Here is an 18,623-nt window from a genome sequence, read left to right as displayed (position 1 = left end):
ATTACCCTGACGGTCGTTTGTTTAATTGGTTTATTAGGGTATTTATCCAGGATTATGATTTATTTTCCACGGTATTAAGCTGAGGATTTAATCAAATTTTATTTATTGTTGCTTTTTTTATTGGCACGTAATTATAGGCTTTTTGACCGTGTAATAAATGTTTGATAGTTTATAATTATAATTAATGATTTTTATTTGAATTCTTTGAAGTTTAAGGATTATTGCGGTTTATAATTGAATTATAAATTTTTCTGTGGCGTATAAAACAACAATGAATCTTTGTTTAATTTTTACCAATAAGAAAAATTTAAGAAAATTTTAATATTGACAATTTTTACAATTACAAAAAAAATTAATTTGATTTGAGAGAAGAAATTTTGATATAAAAAATAATTTTAAAGAATTGGATGTTCGTCAATAAAGCAGAAAAATTATTCAACCAATATATATATATTTTTTTTAATAAATTTAACAATTAAAAAATTTTTTTGTTAGATTCAAAATATTTAAACTCTTCAAAATAATTTTTTTAGTTGAAAAATTTTTTACAGAATCAAGTTTATTTTTTTTTAACAGTGTAAAAAATTGAAATAAATTAAAATTGAAAAAAATTAAAATAAATTGAGTTCTTTAAAAAAAAATTTATAAATAAAAAATAATATTAAAAAAAAAACTATTTTTCCATAAAAAATTATAACAAAGAAGTAGAATTTTTTAATTAATAATTTTTTTCAAATGATACATTTAAAAAAATATTTTAATGACAATTTAAAAAGAAAAATTACGGATGTAGTGAAAAACAAAAATGTTGGGATAGGAATTTGATGGTAGTTAGACTCTGGACTTATTTCATCCCTCGTACTCGGGCGCTTTACATCTTGAACTTGTAGAATAGAAGAATATATATATACATAATACAATATAATAGTATCCGCACGAGCTCTTTTCTTTATCTTTTCCGTTCGACTTGGAGGATGACGAAGCAGGTGCACACAAATGCGGCAGCACTTCCTAGGCAGCAGAAATAACAACAACGTCAAGGAGAAGAAGTCAATGAGTCGGTGTGAGCGCCAGCGTGGATGTAGATGAGTGTGTGCCGGGAACATGTGGTAGCCCGTTATCCTAGTGTAGTAATGTATATAGTACATAACATGTATAGTACCAAGGTAACTTAAACGTTGGTTGTATTATTTAGCGATTACTGCTTTCTCTCGCGCTAAACTTACGGCTTTACATCACAAGGATCCGCGTTTAAGCTTCAGGTCTATGATCTACGTCAACTTCTTATCCCCTTAAATAATTCCAGCAGTCATACTTTAATTTTAATAGGCATTCACGATTTAAAGTGCGCTTTAATTACACGACCTGATTACTGCATATAAATATAAATATAAATATAAATACTAGACTAGAAATGTATTTAATTACTCACTGATCTTAATTGTAACTATTTATTATTCATACTTTCAATTAACGCTGTTTTATTATTTACATTTCATATACAAGTCTAGTGTTTGATTTAATTGGTTTTAATAATTTTTTAATTTTTATCAAGACATTGAACCATAAAAATTATAAAACCACAAAATTATCATAAATATCGTCCCATAAAATATCAATTAATAATTTAACTTCCGTAATTATCGATATAAATCAATTATTGACAGTACCAATAAGTCATATAATTGAATAAAACAATCCAACAATTATTTTCAACGTATGTTGCTTGACGATCGTTATATTATATCGTCTCCCTTCACCCCTAATGTGTAATCAGGGCAATTAATCGTCGGCTGTCTTCACACGTTGGTGGGTCCACCTTGCGGTTAATAATTATAATGTTAAGTATTTACAAGGATATATGTGTGTGTACATACTTACATTAGTTTTTATTTATTACTAGACCAAAAACTCGAGATAAAAAGCTTATACACTCTCTATAGAGTCCGAGTTCCCCTTTTGAATTAATTAACACAAGATAATTTGCCGGTGTCTCTTCATCATCATAGATCTTTTCACTTCTCGTGTGTTACATATGCATAATTTATTTATGTATTTATATATTTTAATACAAGTGGGGATAAAAGGGATAGCCACGTGCCCTCATATCTCGGATCGGAGGTGAACCACCGGAATATCACATACTTAATGACCGTAACGACCAAGTCTTATTTTATTAATTCATTCAAACGATTTTTTAATTTTTATTTTTACTTTTATTTTTACATATTTCGGTTTTTATCATTTAAATTTATGATTATTATTCAAAATTAAAGTCTGAAATAACTAATTAATTTTTGTACTCCTTTAAAAAATTAAAAAAAATTTATTTCATAATTTTTGACTCAATAAATATGAAATCAAAATTTTCTACATTCTATTTAAATAACAGAAAAAAAATTTTTTAATTTGGAATTTTATATCTCTTCATACAAGCAATTAATGGCTAGCTTCATTTAAATTATTCGTAGAAAATTTAACGCTCTACAAGAAAGGTCTCTTATAATTTTTCGATAAATTTATTATTTTAAAAGTTATTCGAGATTAAAATTGGAGATATAAAAAATTGTCAATTTTTCTTTCAAAAAAAATTTTATCTTTAAAAAATTAAAAATAAAAAGCAATTATAAATTGAATTAAAAACAAAATTCTCGAGTATTCTTTAATAGTCGAATAAAACAAAATGTTTTCTACGAATAAATAAAAGCAAAAATATAAAAGGCGCGTTACAAAGCCACAAAGTTAAAATTAGCTGCATTACACTGAAATAAAGTTTAAGTTAAAAAAAAAAGCTGCGTAAGATGAATTATAGAATATACAATATATGTTGCGCTGCGTTTAAGTTCGGAACGCAGTGGCATTTCGAGAACGTGGAGTCGTTTGAGTTAATGGTGTTTATGGGAGTATTTTCTCTGTCGGTATTATATACTTATTTTATTTTACACCATAGATACTTATTTAAAGTACCGTCGGGTAGAATACTGTGCATTGTGCAGGGTAGGTGAAGAGTTTTATTTCAATGTAAAGTTAAACGATGCCGTTGCCGAAGCATGTCTAATAGCTCCTAAATTGATTTTAACTCTTTTCCCTTTCTCCGCCGCGAATAATTGAGTCACGGGGGGCGCCATACAATTTACGGTAACTCGATATACGAATCAATACATTCAATTTTATACGCTTCATATTTTTATTGTTGAGTGCATATTTATAGCCATCAATCAATAGCGCGACGCCAGAAATGGAGTAAAAAAATCGTAAAAATTATTTTACTTTCACTGGACGTAAATTAATGTCATCATTGCCTTGAAAATTGTTTTTTTTTTTAATTTAAAAAAAAATTAGATTTTTTTTATTTTTATAGGAGATATAAAATTTTTTTTTTTGGCAATTAATCAAAAAATGTTTAAAATTCATTAAAAAAATTAAATTTCAACTCCTACATTGAAAATAACGAAAAATAAATTACCCAAAGTAGCATTAAATAAGCTAAATTACAAAAAATGATTTTTCATATTTCCCATAAAGATAAAAAAAAATTTTTTTTATGAAATTTTATTAATTTAAAAGTATAAAAAAATTCTCAATAAATAAAATTTGATATACGTATTAAATTTAAAAATAAAAGAAACTCATATTTTCACCCGAAAAATTGAAAATTTGAATCCAACTTGAATTATTGCTCCAAATACTAAAAACAATATAAAAAAAAAAGCCTGAAGCAGTTTTTCTCGGTATAGTACCTTAAATTAATTTCCAAACAATAAGATTAAACGATGGGCGTAGTGCGTGCGAGAAGGAAGAAATGAAATATTATTCAGAAGATTTGTGACTTTGAAGTATGTATAAAATAAAAGGAGCATATATATTCAGTGTATATTATTATATTACTATTAATATACTTAAGGGATAAAGAATAAGGGATAAGCGCAGCTGAAAATCGTTAAGAAGTGATTGGTGGTAGCGGCGTTCCGCGTGGAAGGACTCCCGGTAAAAAGTACCAAGAATGGGAAAGGAAGCATGAAGATGGGGTCCCGTCCCAAGGAGTAAATTTGGCGGGAGATTTACTAGATACTACAATACTTACACAGGAATACATAATAATAACAATAACAATGTAAGGGCTGCTGGGTTTAATTTAACGGCCAACCGTCCGAATGTAAATACCGGTAAAAAAAACAAATACCCATACATATATGTATTTTACTGATGCGCAGTACATATTTGAATAAACAGTGCGTTCATTACAATTATTTAAAGTATTTCTTAATTCTTAAACTATTTTTTCGACTTTACGACCGTGAAAAATGCGCGCATAAAAAAAATTTGTTGGACGGGCCGGAATTAATACCACTAGATATATGTATATTTTTTTTTGTTGAACCCACTTATTAGACCGTCATCGACCCCCCAAGTTCCATAAATTCTCTGGCAAACGAGCCATTCTTCTACCAAATGAAGAACAAATAATTAACTAGAAACTGGAATTGAAATTATAATTAAAAATGGAAACATCGGTTTAAATTATTTTTATTTTAATTATTGTCGGGTAAATTGACCGTCCGTTAATCGATTATGCTCAACCATTAGGATAAGTAGCACTCGCCATGTTTTGCTGGAGTATGAAGCGTTGAATTTGTGCATGTGCGCATGCATATTATAAATGTAATGGATTTATTTATTAATCTTAATTCTTAATACAAATGTAGTGTATGTACAGCGTTCTGCACAAATATAATGTCTCGGAACAGACCAGTCATGTTTTATTGTTATTATTATATTACACTAATATATAAGGTATAAGATGATTTACCTTTCTATTTGTTCACCGTTATTATCAAGTGCTTGTATAGATCAATGACGCTTTCGAGTTTTCAATGGCACTTGCCAAAGTATGCCGTTCATTTATCATTTCTTTGTCTGATTTATTTTATTATTTTATTTGTAGAGAATTACTCGGGAGGATAATTACTTATAAATTAAATTTAGATATTATTTCAAGAGATAATAATGAAAAATTTTTAATTTAACGAGAATTTGAATCTAAACTTATTCAATAAAAATTATTTAATCAAAGAAAATTTAATTAAATAGAGAAATATTTTTTGGGGAAGAATTTTGTTATTTAAATCAAGATGGAGTTCTCCAAAATTATTTTCTTGGTTTATGAATTTTTTTTGGGAGTCAAATTAATTTTTTTCTAAGTGTAGTTCTTTAAAAAAATTTTTTTTCTTTCTGTAGCATATTAAAATTTATCACGAAGATATTAAAAATTACAATATTATAAATTTAAGAAATGAATTTAATTGATTAGAATTTTTAGTATGTAATTATAAAGTCCAGCAAAATTTATAAACATTAATAAAATAAATTATTTATAAAATAATTAATAAAATACTCTATCAATTTCTTAAAATTATTAATATTAAATTTTTAAATAAATTTTTCATGCTTAAAATTTTTTTGAGCAGTAATTTAATTATATATTTTAATAAATTATCTCAAAAGTCTCATAACAATTTTTTTTATAAAATAATAAATTTTCAAACAAAACTACAGAACTGTTTTTGCAAACCCTGGGAAAAACTTGAGAAAAATTTAAACAAGAGACGAATAAAAAAAGACCCCATAATTAACTTACAAACTGAAAATTTTCCTAACAATAAACAAAATAGAAGAGTTAAACACTCTATTCAGCAGAAATTATTATCCCATTTCCATAAAATAGCACAATAGCTTTAACACAAAAGATTTAGCACAATAAACTAAATAAAAGACTAAAACTTTATTATTACATTTTGTATCGTCATTTGTAATAAAAATAATAATAATAATAATAAAGCAGCGAGCCAAGGGTATTGCTCAAAACGTGGGTCATTTTAATTTACAAGGGGTGCCAGTGTATGAAAGCGTACATAGACCGAATGATGAGAAGGGTAATTGTGTGTCGCGTGCCGTTGCGCTCCCTTGGGTCCAACGTTGTCTTCCACATGACACGGCGTACTCGATATAAATACACACACACTACGCAGCAATATACATTGCATCCATATAATATAATACGCCTCTCTGTTCTTCGTATTTCTCTCTCAGTTGAACCTCGGCCTCTCTGTCTCTCCCAGGTTCGAAGGATATCTGCCTATCTTTTTTCTCTCTCTCTCTCTCTCTCGAATCCAACCGCACAGGCACTTCCCGTGTAGTATTATATCTCCGCCACGCGACCGCCACGCGAACAATTTAAACCCAATGACCATCTTTAAATAACTTTACAAATAAAATGTCAATTCTGTTTTCTGTCGACATAAATATTAAAATAAATGTTGAAAGTTTAATTTGTTTTTAATATTCAAAGCTAGTTTTTTTTTTTAATTTTTTTTTTATCATGAACTTACAATGTCATATGTGTAGAGATTATTTAACTGTTAAATAATTTTTTTATCAAATGATTTTTAAATAATCAGTTAATAAAATATGATTTTTTAAAAAATTATTTTAAATAATTTTTTGATAAATTATTCTTTTAATAATTTTTTTAACATCAGATTATTTAATAAATATTTATTATTTAATAAAAAATAAAATTTTATCTTCAAAAAATATTTATAAAAAGTAAAAAAATAATTTCTTTGGAAAAATCAAAAATTGTTTCCAAATAAATTAATTCATTACTTTTTTAATAAAAAAAATTTTGGATTAAAAATTTATCAAAAGTAAATTTTAAAAACACAATTTTTAAAGACTTCTATTGATTTTTGATTATTCTAATTCCATCTTAAATGTATCTAAAGGTCACTTAAAAAACTCCAAAGATTTCACGCAACATTTATCAACAAAACTTTCCTCGAGACAAACAAAAAATTCTTACATCAATTAAAAACAATCCAGACCAAAGTCTAATACAATACTCTATAGTATTAAAATTACCTAAAACTATAGATTTAACACAATATAACCTCAGCTGTAGGTCTTAGCCATAAATAAAAAAGTAGCTAATGGATCTTTGTTGTCAATGCAATTGAAAAGATCTCGACGATTCAAAAAAAAGGAGACACTCCTCGTTTTATTATTCGAGATTATCAACGCCTACCGATTTATCTCCGGGAAAACTACCTAATACTTATCTATCGGATTTATTTATTTAGCTTTATTTATTACTCTATTAAAAGAATTCTTTTTCAATAAAAAGTTTCTTAATTTTCTTTAATTATACATCTCAGAAATGTATCTGTCCTCTTAGGACCATTTGTTCAGATTTTATTTAAATTCGAAGCAAATTTATTATTTTTAATTTTTTCAATAACAAAAAAAAATGAACCTTGTTATATATCTTTTACAAAACATAATTTTTAATACCAATGATTAAGATTAAATTCAGTTAAATAGATAGGAGTACAATGGAGCAAAGATTTTATTGACGAGCTCCTCAATAATTATCGAGCATTGATTCCGAAGAGTTGCCACTGAATTGAAGACCTACGCAGCAAAAAAGCGACATGTGTATAATATTATTAAAAAAAAAAAGAAAAAAAATGAACATGATAATGATTACAATAAATACGGAAGCGTATTCACCGAAATTTACGAAGCGGAGTAATTATTACGATCCGTGATGTAATTGAAGTACTTACGAAATACAACAGGAGTTTGAAAAGCAAAAATGAAAATACGCGGCTTTTGTGCTTGGCGTATTAAAATACAATTGCAGTTCGTGTTTTTGAAATTACAACATCTTATATACCGGCATTGAGCTCGCCACGCTCCACGGGGCTGTATAAGTATAACCGAAGCAACAGATGACACCGCACCGCCAGTCCAGACTCAATATATTTTTTCTCTGTCTCTGTCTGTACTGATGATTCCCACACTACACATAACACTGCAGTGGCACGAACGAGCATCCCGATCCCTTATTAAGGGGCGTAGCGGCTCGTGCCATGTGGCATGATAGGATCCAAAAAGTCACCGCGATCCCCGCTCGAAGTTAACCTACGTTAAATATTTAAGGTATACCACATACATACATACATATATGTTTGTGAACGTACCTAAATCTATTCCGTTCCTGAAATCCAGTCCTGAACCCACCTATCAGTCCACCCTCGTTTTTTCCCCGTATAGTCTCATCTAGATACACTTAATTTACTGAAGAAGGGAAAATTACTTATCATTCGCGGAAAAACTTCAAACATTTTAATTACTTTTGTTTTTGGGAAATATTAATTAGACTTTGAGGAACTATCATTTATTTATTTGCTTTTATTTAAACCCAACAGCCCAAAGGGACAATAATTGGGTTACTTAATTTGTACAAAGTCGAATATTTTGATAGAGAAAAAAAAAAAACTCGATAAAAATATGATTCTATACAGTCCAAAATTTCTATGTTTAATTACAATAAATTAACAAAGTAGTTTAATTAATTAAGTAGCTACTGATTGAATTTCTCTACATAATTGATAGAAAAATGAATGAGAATATTTTTACTAGAATTTTTAAATAATATCTGCTCAATTTTATTTTATTTTTGGAAAAAAAATTTTTTTTAAGTTTTAATAAATTTAAATTGTTGAAATTTGATGAAAAATTACGAGTAAGTTCAATAGATTGATAAAGAAAATTTTTTTGATAGTTTGACGTTATTTATGAGAAAAAATTTAGAACAAAAAAAATTATTTTGAAGAATTTAATTGTTTTGTAAAATTGAATTTAAGTCAAAAAATTTTTTGCTTGATTCAAAACAAAGAAAATTTTTCAAAATAATGATGAAATTATATTTCATTTTTCATTTTTTATGCTTGACATGTCCGTTGAAATAATAAAAAATATCAAACAACCCGTTAACAACTTTTAGAAAACTGTACAGTTTGTTACATCCAAATAACATATGTACAACTTGATTCATATCTTCCAAAAATTGAAATTTCAAAAAACACAAAAAAGACTTTATTCTTATTAAACTTCCAAACAAAAAAAGTAAGAACCGTTTGGACGCCATATCGGCCTTTTATAAAAAATATTTCAACATTTTTCTCCAGACTCTGATAGTGTTTTCATTGTTATTTTTGACAATCAAAAAAATTTTAGCAAATAAATTGAGGATTGAAAGGAGGCAGTAGCTTATGCTCGCCGTCATCTGGATCTTTCGCGATTCACGAAACACGCGCTGAAACATGTATTTTTCTTTTTCCTGTTGTGCGTTCCATGATATTCTTCCTCAGACAATAAGCATTAACTTCTGCGAGTTGGGGCGTAATACAGTACGTAAGATATATATTATATATCATCATCGTATATAAATACCGCAAAACTCCAATGGGGGTTATTCCGTTCACCTGTTCGCCATATTTCGGAGGCGCGTGCCGCCTTCACACCGCAGTCTAAGATATTTGATTAGTTTCCAAATTTCTACTCCTTTATCTACGAAATTTCCATCTCCGTCCATATTTTTCAGCTTGCGCAATGTGCGCTAATGTCACAAAAAAAAATATATAAAATAATTAGAAGAATATTAAGGCAATTTAGGCGCAGGGTCCAACGGAAATGATTGAAAAACCTATATATATACATCTATATGGAGAAAAAGGATTGAAAATTATAACATCAAGGGAGGCCGAGTCTGCCGTCAAAGCAGACTTTGATTTATCGAACCGGTCTCGTGATGTCTATTGACTTTTATTTTTGTTTATTTATTTATTTATTCTATTTTTTAGAGCCATTCAGTCACATATCACATAATAAAGACATTGAGGGGAAGTTGATTATTCCAAATTTAAAAAACTTTATATTTTTATTTTAAAAATAAAAATTATTATTTTTTTTTTACTTACAAAAAAATTAACTTGATTAAGAAGAAATTTTTATGAAGTAAATTTTATTCTACTCAAGAATTTTTTTTCTTCAACTAAATTGAGTTTTTTACATGGAGAAAAATTTAATAATTACATTTAATTTTTTTATTTAATTATGATTAATATTTTGATCAAATTTTAGTGTTCCAAAAATTTATATTTTAATTATTTAAAACAGTATTTTATTTTTGAAAAATCTCTAGATAATTTATCTTGTTAATAAAATTAACATGAAAAACAAAAACAAAGTTAACTATTTACTTAAATTAGTCGAGGAACTATTCCAATTTTTTTTGGCCTGTCATCGCCGTAGAATTTTGTAAATTTCTTTATGTACTAGACCGAGATGAGCCCAGGTACCATAATTAGGACGTGTTGTCTAAACAAAAGCCGACGAAAGCAGCTTTAAAGTTGTCGTAGGACGAGAAGTTGCTCGGCTACACAGATACCGACTAATGATGATCTTTGCTTCCGGAGCAAAAGAACAAGAACCAGAACTAAAACTAAAACCAAAAAGGTCTAGAGATTAAAAAGGTTTGGAATCGTTAAATAAAATCTAATCCCCAGCTATTAGAGATAAATCCTGTTTTATCGAAAAGGTAAAATATACACGCGCTTTTCGGTATAACATCGACTGGTCTTAATTTGTTCGGGTTTTCAAGACAAAACCGAGCGCTGAATCATAATCCGAACATGAAAACCGGTAAATCGAAAATTACTTTTTAGTATTCTTAATACTTTTTTTTTTCACACCAGCTAATTCGTTGTTTTCTAACAACCGGATGTATCGAGACGAATTAATTTTATTGATTTTTGGTTTTATCTTTTTATAAATGTTAAAGAGTCTTTTGTTTGGTTTTGTAACATGCGTTGTTTTTTTTTTTTAAGATTAATTATATTAAAAAAAAAAAAAAAAACAAAAGTTTAATATAGATAAAAATTTACAAAAAATTCATTAAAGAGAAAATTTCTTGAACCAAAAAAATTATTTTAAGGATTTTTATTGCTTTGAATCACACAGAAAATTTTTTTTTAGTACGAGTAAATTTTATTTGATCAAAAAATTTATTTAATTATCATTTAATTTTATTAGAATTTTTTTCATTTAAAAATAGTCAAAGTTTATTCAAATAAATTGTAAAGAAGATCTAAAAATTTTTAAATCTTGTATTAAATTAATTTTAAATTAAACACTAGACTCTTTTCAATAAAACCAACAAATATGAATTTTTCTACGAAAATCCCCCAACTGATTCCAAACTCTGTTAGTATAATCCTTCGTACAATATAAATGACTTCTGACTTGTGCTTAAGAACATTCCATACTTTTAATCCCAACGGCGACACAACCCTAGGGAGCAAACAATTCCATTGTGAAGCAGAAAACAAACTGATCGGTCAATCGAATTGAACAAAATAGAAAGCAAGAGTTTACCAACATGATGAAAGATCAGAAAAGGATAAAGTACAAATGTAGGACAGTTTTTAACACACTGGTAAAAGGGAAAGGATCCTCACTGACCTGCGATCGGTCCTGAGTAAAACATAATTGAGGACGAGCATGTCCGCCCCCGATACAATGCCAGGAAACAAAAATTGACTAAAATAGAAAAGTATAAAAAATAAAAGATCTTTCGACAGTCGAGTCCTTTGTCATGATTGTTAGATTCTTCTTCTCTTTTATTTTTGGAGCTTGACTGCGTTTATTAAACGTTATTGTTTCGGTTTCGAGAAAGATCAAGAGACCTTAGTAGTATGGGCCCAAGGTGACCAGATTAAATATTTAACCAAGATATTTATATCGGTTTTTAGGCAGCGAGCCAAGAGTCGAGTATTAACATGTCTTCAGTCCTCAGATGATGCTTATAAAATAATATTATAATATTATAATATATAGTGATGCAGGTATACGGACAAAAGGAGTAGTTTCGATCTTCGCTGTCCTTATGGTGTCAAAGGTGTTTTGGTACTGTAACACGTGCACGGCAGCGTTACCGATTTACTCACCATCTGACAGTTTTTAACAAGTCACACATACTGACGCACCAACACCATATCATGCATTTGTCTTCTTTATTTTTAGTTATTTTGTTTATACACGAATTAAATCCGCCGCGTAGTTTAGTGATCCCTTCAACTATTAAACTCTAGTACTTATTATTTTTAATAGCAGGAAAAATCTTTATATGTTTTTAACATGTATAACATCGTATAAAAAATTTATCTTTATACAAAAAAATATTTTAAATAGATTATCATAGAAAATTTTTCCAGGTTCAAAATTTTTTTTTTTTCAATCAAGTTAATTGCACAACTAATAAACAAAGCGTTGAGATAATGCTCTACACTCGACATATTAAAAAAAACAGGTTTAAGAATTTTTTTTTTGCGACTAAAAAATTAATTTTTCAACAAAAAGTTTTTTTATTTAGTAAAAGAATAAATATAAAAATCAAGAAAAATATTCCAAACTTTTAAAGAAGACATATTCTTAAAAAAAAAAAAAAAAAAAAAAAGTAAAAATGTTATAAAACCATTTACGGACATATCTTCAATCCCGAAATCAATATAAACAACACAGATAAAAAGTTTATTGCCGACTTTTGTTACATGAAAGGAATTAGCAAAAAGTCAAAGTGCACAAATTCCTTTTCATCATCATAATTATTATTATTATTATTATTATAATAACAACTTATGACTGATATTTATGTAGCACATATAAATATGTTATAGGTATGATCATAATAAGGATGATTTAAAATTGTCGTTTTGTGATGATCGTTGTCAGTGTCATGGACCTCATCGACATCTTTGTCTTGTACGTTCCGGCAGGTCGGAATGTTGTCTGATCACTGTCGACGTTGTTCGACAACCGGTCTTCATTTCTCTTATGTTTTTGATGTATACCACCTTACCTCATACCTCATGCCTCTGGCCATTCAATTCACTGCTTAGATTCTCCTATACTTCCTATTACTTCGCTTTTCAATGGTCTCAAGAGTAAATCGGACTTCCGATCGTCCGAGTACATTTTAGAGTTAAATATCAAAAGAAGTTTCAGAGTAGTGGTCTTACTCCGGATCTCGTGGTTAATGCACCTCGTTTTTATTTTTTATTTTTATTCTTACATTATTGTCAGTGATAGTCCAGTCCGAGGGAATTTTTTAAAGGGAAAAGAAGGAAGTAAGTTTGTGGAGGAAGTACGAAAGTCGTTTATTTATTTTTTTTTCCCTCAAAATAATGAAAATAAAAATAAGAACAGTGGGAATAAGGGTAGAGAACAATGTCAATAAGGGTTAAAATGAGGATGAGAAGAAATTTTTCTTACGACAACTGTAATTACCCTCTATTTAATTTAAATACAAAAAAGTACGCACATATTTCTTTATTTAATAAAATGAAAAAGTTTATTTATTATTAATAATACAATATACAATAATGTCTTTAATAAAATACATAATAAATTTACAATTTCTTTGGACAAAGAGTTTTTAACTCTGCCGTACATTCAACATTTTTTAATAATTATTACATTACAATATTACTTTATTACCTTATTACAATATATTATTATTATTACATACAATTACAGCTATTAATTATTTTAAATTAACACAAAGAAAATTAAGTAAATGAACATGGCAATTGACTAGAAAATAAAAAACAAACTATTGAGGTTACATGCAAAAAAAAATTGAAAAAAAATTTTTTTAGGATTTTTTTAAAAAGACAAAATTACCAATTTGGTAAAATAAATTTATCAATTGGTATTTTTATCCAAAATTTTGATTATAATTAATAATAAATAAAAAATTACAATTGAAACTAATTATTAAATAAAATTAATTAACTAAATGAATAAAAATATACTTAAGGCACTTTTGAATTTTAAAGCGCCGAGTATTTTGATTTTCACACTCTTTGGATTTTTAGCCGTTTGTTTTTAATTATTAATTAATAAATAATTAAAAATTTATAAATTAATCACATGCAAATTAACAAATAATTAACTAACTATACATTTTTGTATTTGACCGCGGCCGGGACTCGAACCCCGAACTCTCGTGTGAGAGCTTAGTGACTCTCGCGCTTCGCCAACGCGACTTTAATCAGCTACTTAAATTACGATAAATCAACGGATTTTTAAAAATTATATTCTATTTACTATCAGTACAAAACTAAATATGTCTATTTATATAAAAATATAAAGTATAAATTTTCCTAGAAGTCTCAAACTTTACCGTCGTGTTGCTCCAACAGTTCGCAGAGCGCAACGATGTAACTCTGCGCCATCTGGAGCGTTTCGTACTTACTTAATTTGTGATCTGCGCCAAAACTGGGCACCACTTCGCGCAATTTATCAAATGCGTCGTTAAGTCCGTTCATACGACGTCTTTCTCTGGCATTTGCCGCCAATCTTCGGCGTTTTACGATACTGGGCGACGGAGGGACGTTTCGGGACCTTCTTCTTCCTCTTCTGGGGCTTGACGTTGGCGAGTCCTGGACCTTCAATCAAACAATTAACAATTAAATCAATTAATCTAAATTCATTCTTCTTTTCTTTCTTCAGTCGCATAAAAAGATATATATTTTTTTTGTAAAATGCTGATGCATACCTGACTTGCAACAGGTTCCCAATAATTTTTCCTTGCGTCAGTGCTGCTCCGTTGACACGTGTCATTGTCAATAAGGTATCTGGGTTCTTGTGGTGGTGTCTCGTAGCAATAAACAGGTACCTGACACTCCATTGAGTTGTCTTCATATAGTGTTGATCGTGGTGACGTGATATATTCAACAGATCCATGAGTTACAAATCTGTAATCATAAATTAATATTTTTTTATTAATACAATTCCATTAATAATAAAAAATACCAAAAAAAATTATATTAATAATTTATATGTATCATATATGTTCATATCTGAACATATAAATTATAATCATATACGATGGTCATATATTTTTTATACATGACATAATTTATAAAGTTTTAATCAATATCAAATTGAATTTTATAAATAATCACATGTGGTCTCGTTTATTCATATATAATCATATATAACTGTGTACATATGATCGTATATGGTCCTATACAATTTTTTCTGTTCATATAAGTTCATATATAATCTTATTTTTGGATATGTGGCCATTGATAAGTGTTAACTCATAATCACATATGATTTTTTGTTCATATATGCTCACATATATCCATATATGGTCATATATAATTTTTCTGTTCACATATGGTCTTATTTTCATATAGGTGATCACATATAAGCCTTAACTCATGATCATATATAGTTTTTTGATCATATAAGACCACATATGGTTTTTTTAATTTACTTTCAGCCATATATGATCATATCTGTCCATAAATCTAGCTTTGTTTATTTATCTATTATCATATATGGTTTTCTTTACTAATATATGATATTTTAATTCATAACAAAGAATTAAAAATTTTTCTACTGTTTATTATTCGTATCTAAATCATAAAATTCTATGATTTAAATCATGATCTAATCTATTTTCTTCGATAAGAAAATCTTAATTTATTTGAAAATCAAACAGTAACTCCCAGCAAACATATAATCATCAACTCATCTCATAAATTAATGACAAAACATTAATAATAAAATCTTATAACGAGCAATTAAAAACATGACTTACTTCTGCGGTGTTAAAGGTGTAAGAACACCGTAAGGCTCTCTTTCATATCCTTCTGGAGTTTTAGCATACTCATGACATTGATCACTGGGGAACTCGATGTTTTCTAAATCCCTCCTCGGCGTCAGATTATTAACATTGACTTCGAGATTCGCGGTGTAATGTTCTCTATAGCCTGGCAAATTGTCGTAGTCCGGAGAATTGTAAGGTGATGGATAGAGCGGATCTCCGTAGGATCGATTTCCCGTCTGGTAATTGTTGATCATGTCCGTTGATTGATGATAGATTCCTTGATTTGATAGGAGCGCCATTGTCGGCAGTCAATTATCGTGTAATACCAATATTTTCGCACTTTTCTCTTTTTTTTTTTTACCGATTACCCGCGCGAAGAATGTCCTCCGGCGGGTAAAAAATCATTCGATGCACATCACAGGGACATTTATCACCAAACTTTGAATTACTGATGATCATAACCGAGAATCATAACCACTACGAAGTTATTTATCGCAGTAAATAGTTGTAAAAGTGAAATCAACAATAAATACAAGAAAAGAGAAGAGAGAGCTCGTCCTCGCTCGGCAAAGGCTCGAGTTTGAGTGTGGCGCGTGCCAGGGCGTTCTCCAATGCATCAACATATGGTCCCACCTCATTTTGTGCTCATCCCTAGATAACGTGCACCTGGTGCTCCTGCCCGGGTTTTCTGGAGTAGCTGGAGTAGAGGGAGACCCGACTTATGCCTAAATGTAAGGTAACTCTAAATGTATATAAAACCACACTCCCCCTCCTCCCTCTCCCCTCTATACGTGCTTCGTCTCCCTTTTCCTCGCCGGTTACCCTTCTCGTCAATGGCAAGTGGCACTTTGATCCGAACAGTGTATACATATATGTGTTCGATTCCCTCGCTCTCGTACCTTTTACCTCCATTAGATTGTTCCCTGGTACTTGATTGCTTAGCTGGTTGGTCTCGCATACCTGCACACGTGTCTGACGCGTGGGGAGCCGTGAGTCGGAAAAAAACCTTTTTTTTGAGAAAAAGACTCGGATACTATGGAGGATAGGGAAAGACGTTACCTCGAGTAGGCTGATGAGACACTACAAAAATAAAATACTAAGTCGAGGGAGTTTCACCGGGTGCCAGCTGATGAAACTCGAGTTCATACAAGTTAAGTATCAACAGTCCGAGCTCGGGTGGATGCTAACCATTCGCACCTCATTCTGGCTTCGCACAGGTTCAATTGGACACATGATTTATTTTCAATATTACGTCGTTATGATTTTGCATTACTTTTCACGCACTTAGGTTTTATTATCTATTCATTTTGATCAATTGGGTTTTTTAATTTGTTTTAATGCATAATAAATTTTTTTTGTACTTTGGACAAAGTCGAAGAATGTAAAAAAAAATTATTCAACCGTCTTTTAATCCAAAATAAATTTTGAAAAATAATAATTGTCTTGGAACTGTTTGAAAACATATGGTTGGAACTAATGATCAAAAATTGACTTTTCTTTTTAGTGTTACTACCCCTTGAATTTATAAAAATATACAAAGTCATACATCATTTTCCTCAGAACTTAATATACTTTTTGGTACAATTTTTCATTTCCTTGAAAAAAATTTTCTCTACCTTGAAATTAATATTAAAGTATCCCAAAATTCATAATTACCAAAAATCGCTTTCATACAAATAAATTTTCTTTTAATTATTAGCATCCTTTCAATTCATCAAAATATACAAAATAATACATCATTTTCTTCTGAATTTAATGCACTTTCTGGTAAAAATCTTCATTTTTCTGAAAAAAATTTTCTCAACCTTTAAATTAATATTAAAGTATCCACAAATTCATAATCACCAAAAATCGATTTGATACATATGAATTTTCTTTTTGATATTATTATTCTTTCAATTTATCAAAATATATAAAATTGTACATTATTTTCTTCAGAATTTAATGTACTTTTTGGTAAAACTCATCATTTTTTTGAAAAAAATTTTTCAAGCCCTAAAAACTTGACCCAATTCATAAAAACCAAAAATTCCTAATAAATTCAATTTTAATCACTCTTCCCATTTCTCCTGCTCAAAAATTCGTTTCCAATCAAACTCTCCTCGCTCAATCAATCAACAGCAAGGATCTAAAGATTGTTTAATAGAATATTTTGAGCACCGCAGCGTCAGAGGGTGTAGAACGAAAAAGAAAGAGGGTTGTAATAGAAAATACAAAATAAATTAAAAATTTCCTGGTTTGATAAAAATTCCTCCGGCTTTCCCTGTTGTGTACTGACTGTCCAGTTTCTTCAGTTGTCTCTAGAATAACGACAGATGCTTCTACAATAGAGTCCGCCGTACTCGGTAATAATGTTGGTGCATCCGCCTTAATAACGAGACGCCTGTACAATGTACAACGGAACTCTTCGTACCTATAATATATAATATATATAATATAAAATACAAAATATACCATATAAAAAATAAGAAAGCCGTAGCGCGCGTTCAGGCGGAAGCTATCAACGGTGGCACGCGACCTCGGAACCCTTGGAGAAAACACGAGTTATCGCCACCGAAATCAAAGATCTAGACCGCTGATGACTTTTCCGACTTTTCGTTCGTACGCATGTACCTGGCGAGGTGGAAACTCTGTATGGATGGTTGTGTTTACTGTGTAATTAGAAATTCTTGAGGATCAGGTGGAGTAGAAAAGGACCCATCTGCATCTGCATTTGGCTATTAGTGGATAGTAATGTCATCCTCAATTCTATATTGAATTTATGATGCTATCTGCTATCTTTTAGGGTAGATCATTACTTCTCGATATGTTTTTTTTTTTTTTTTTTTATTATAAAATTACTCTGGTAGGTCCTCGTTTTCTTGATTACATCTTATTTATTACACTTTTCCACCTTTTCAATTTTTTAATTTTTACTTTTTTCGATCTTACAATTAATTTAATTTTCTTTAAAAAAAAAAAAAAAATTATATTGTTTTATTCGAGAAAAATAAAGTAATATTGGAAATTTTTTAATTAAAAATTATGAATACTGAAAAAAAAAATTATCTTGAGTGCAGAAAAGATTTTATGAACTAAGAAAATCATTTCAAAGACC

General features: G+C 29.2%; 2 protein-coding genes across 2 annotated transcripts in view; one reads left to right on the top strand and one right to left on the bottom strand.

Annotated features, from left to right (window-relative positions):
- Positions 1–18,623, top strand: part of LOC141530583 (uncharacterized) — a 56,266-nt gene that overhangs the window by 27,328 nt on the left and 10,315 nt on the right. The gene's annotated exons all lie outside the window — the stretch shown is intronic.
- Positions 13,779–15,892, bottom strand: LOC141530860 (uncharacterized). Its single transcript, XM_074248224.1, has 3 exons — positions 15,518–15,892; positions 14,465–14,663; positions 13,779–14,354 (listed from the first exon to the last, which is right to left on the bottom strand). Exons 1-3 carry the CDS (start codon positions 15,823–15,825, stop codon positions 14,079–14,081), a joined length of 783 nt encoding a protein of 260 aa, XP_074104325.1. The 5' UTR covers positions 15,826–15,892; the 3' UTR covers positions 13,779–14,078.

Source organism: Cotesia typhae, unplaced genomic scaffold, assembly GCF_013202065.1.
Source record: "Cotesia typhae breed Kobodo isofemale line unplaced genomic scaffold, CoteBio_Ctyphae contig_5, whole genome shotgun sequence".
Lineage (NCBI taxonomy): Eukaryota > Metazoa > Arthropoda > Insecta > Hymenoptera > Braconidae > Cotesia > Cotesia typhae.
Note: the sequence above shows the minus strand (reverse complement) of the source record. Positions and strands in the feature narration are given on the sequence as shown.

Bases quoted from the DNA above. Each gene is read 5' to 3' on its own strand.
- LOC141530860 (XM_074248224.1), bottom strand. From the start codon at position 15,825: ATGGCGCTCCTATCAAATCAAGGAATCTATCATCAATCAACGGACATG. The intron at 14,664-15,517 runs GTAAGTCATGTT...TTATGATTACAG, and splicing joins ACACCTTTAACACCGCAGAA to ATTTGTAACTCATGGATCTG. The intron at 14,355-14,464 runs GTATGCATCAGC...GTTTGATTGAAG, and splicing joins GGGAACCTGTTGCAAGTCAG to GTCCAGGACTCGCCAACGTC.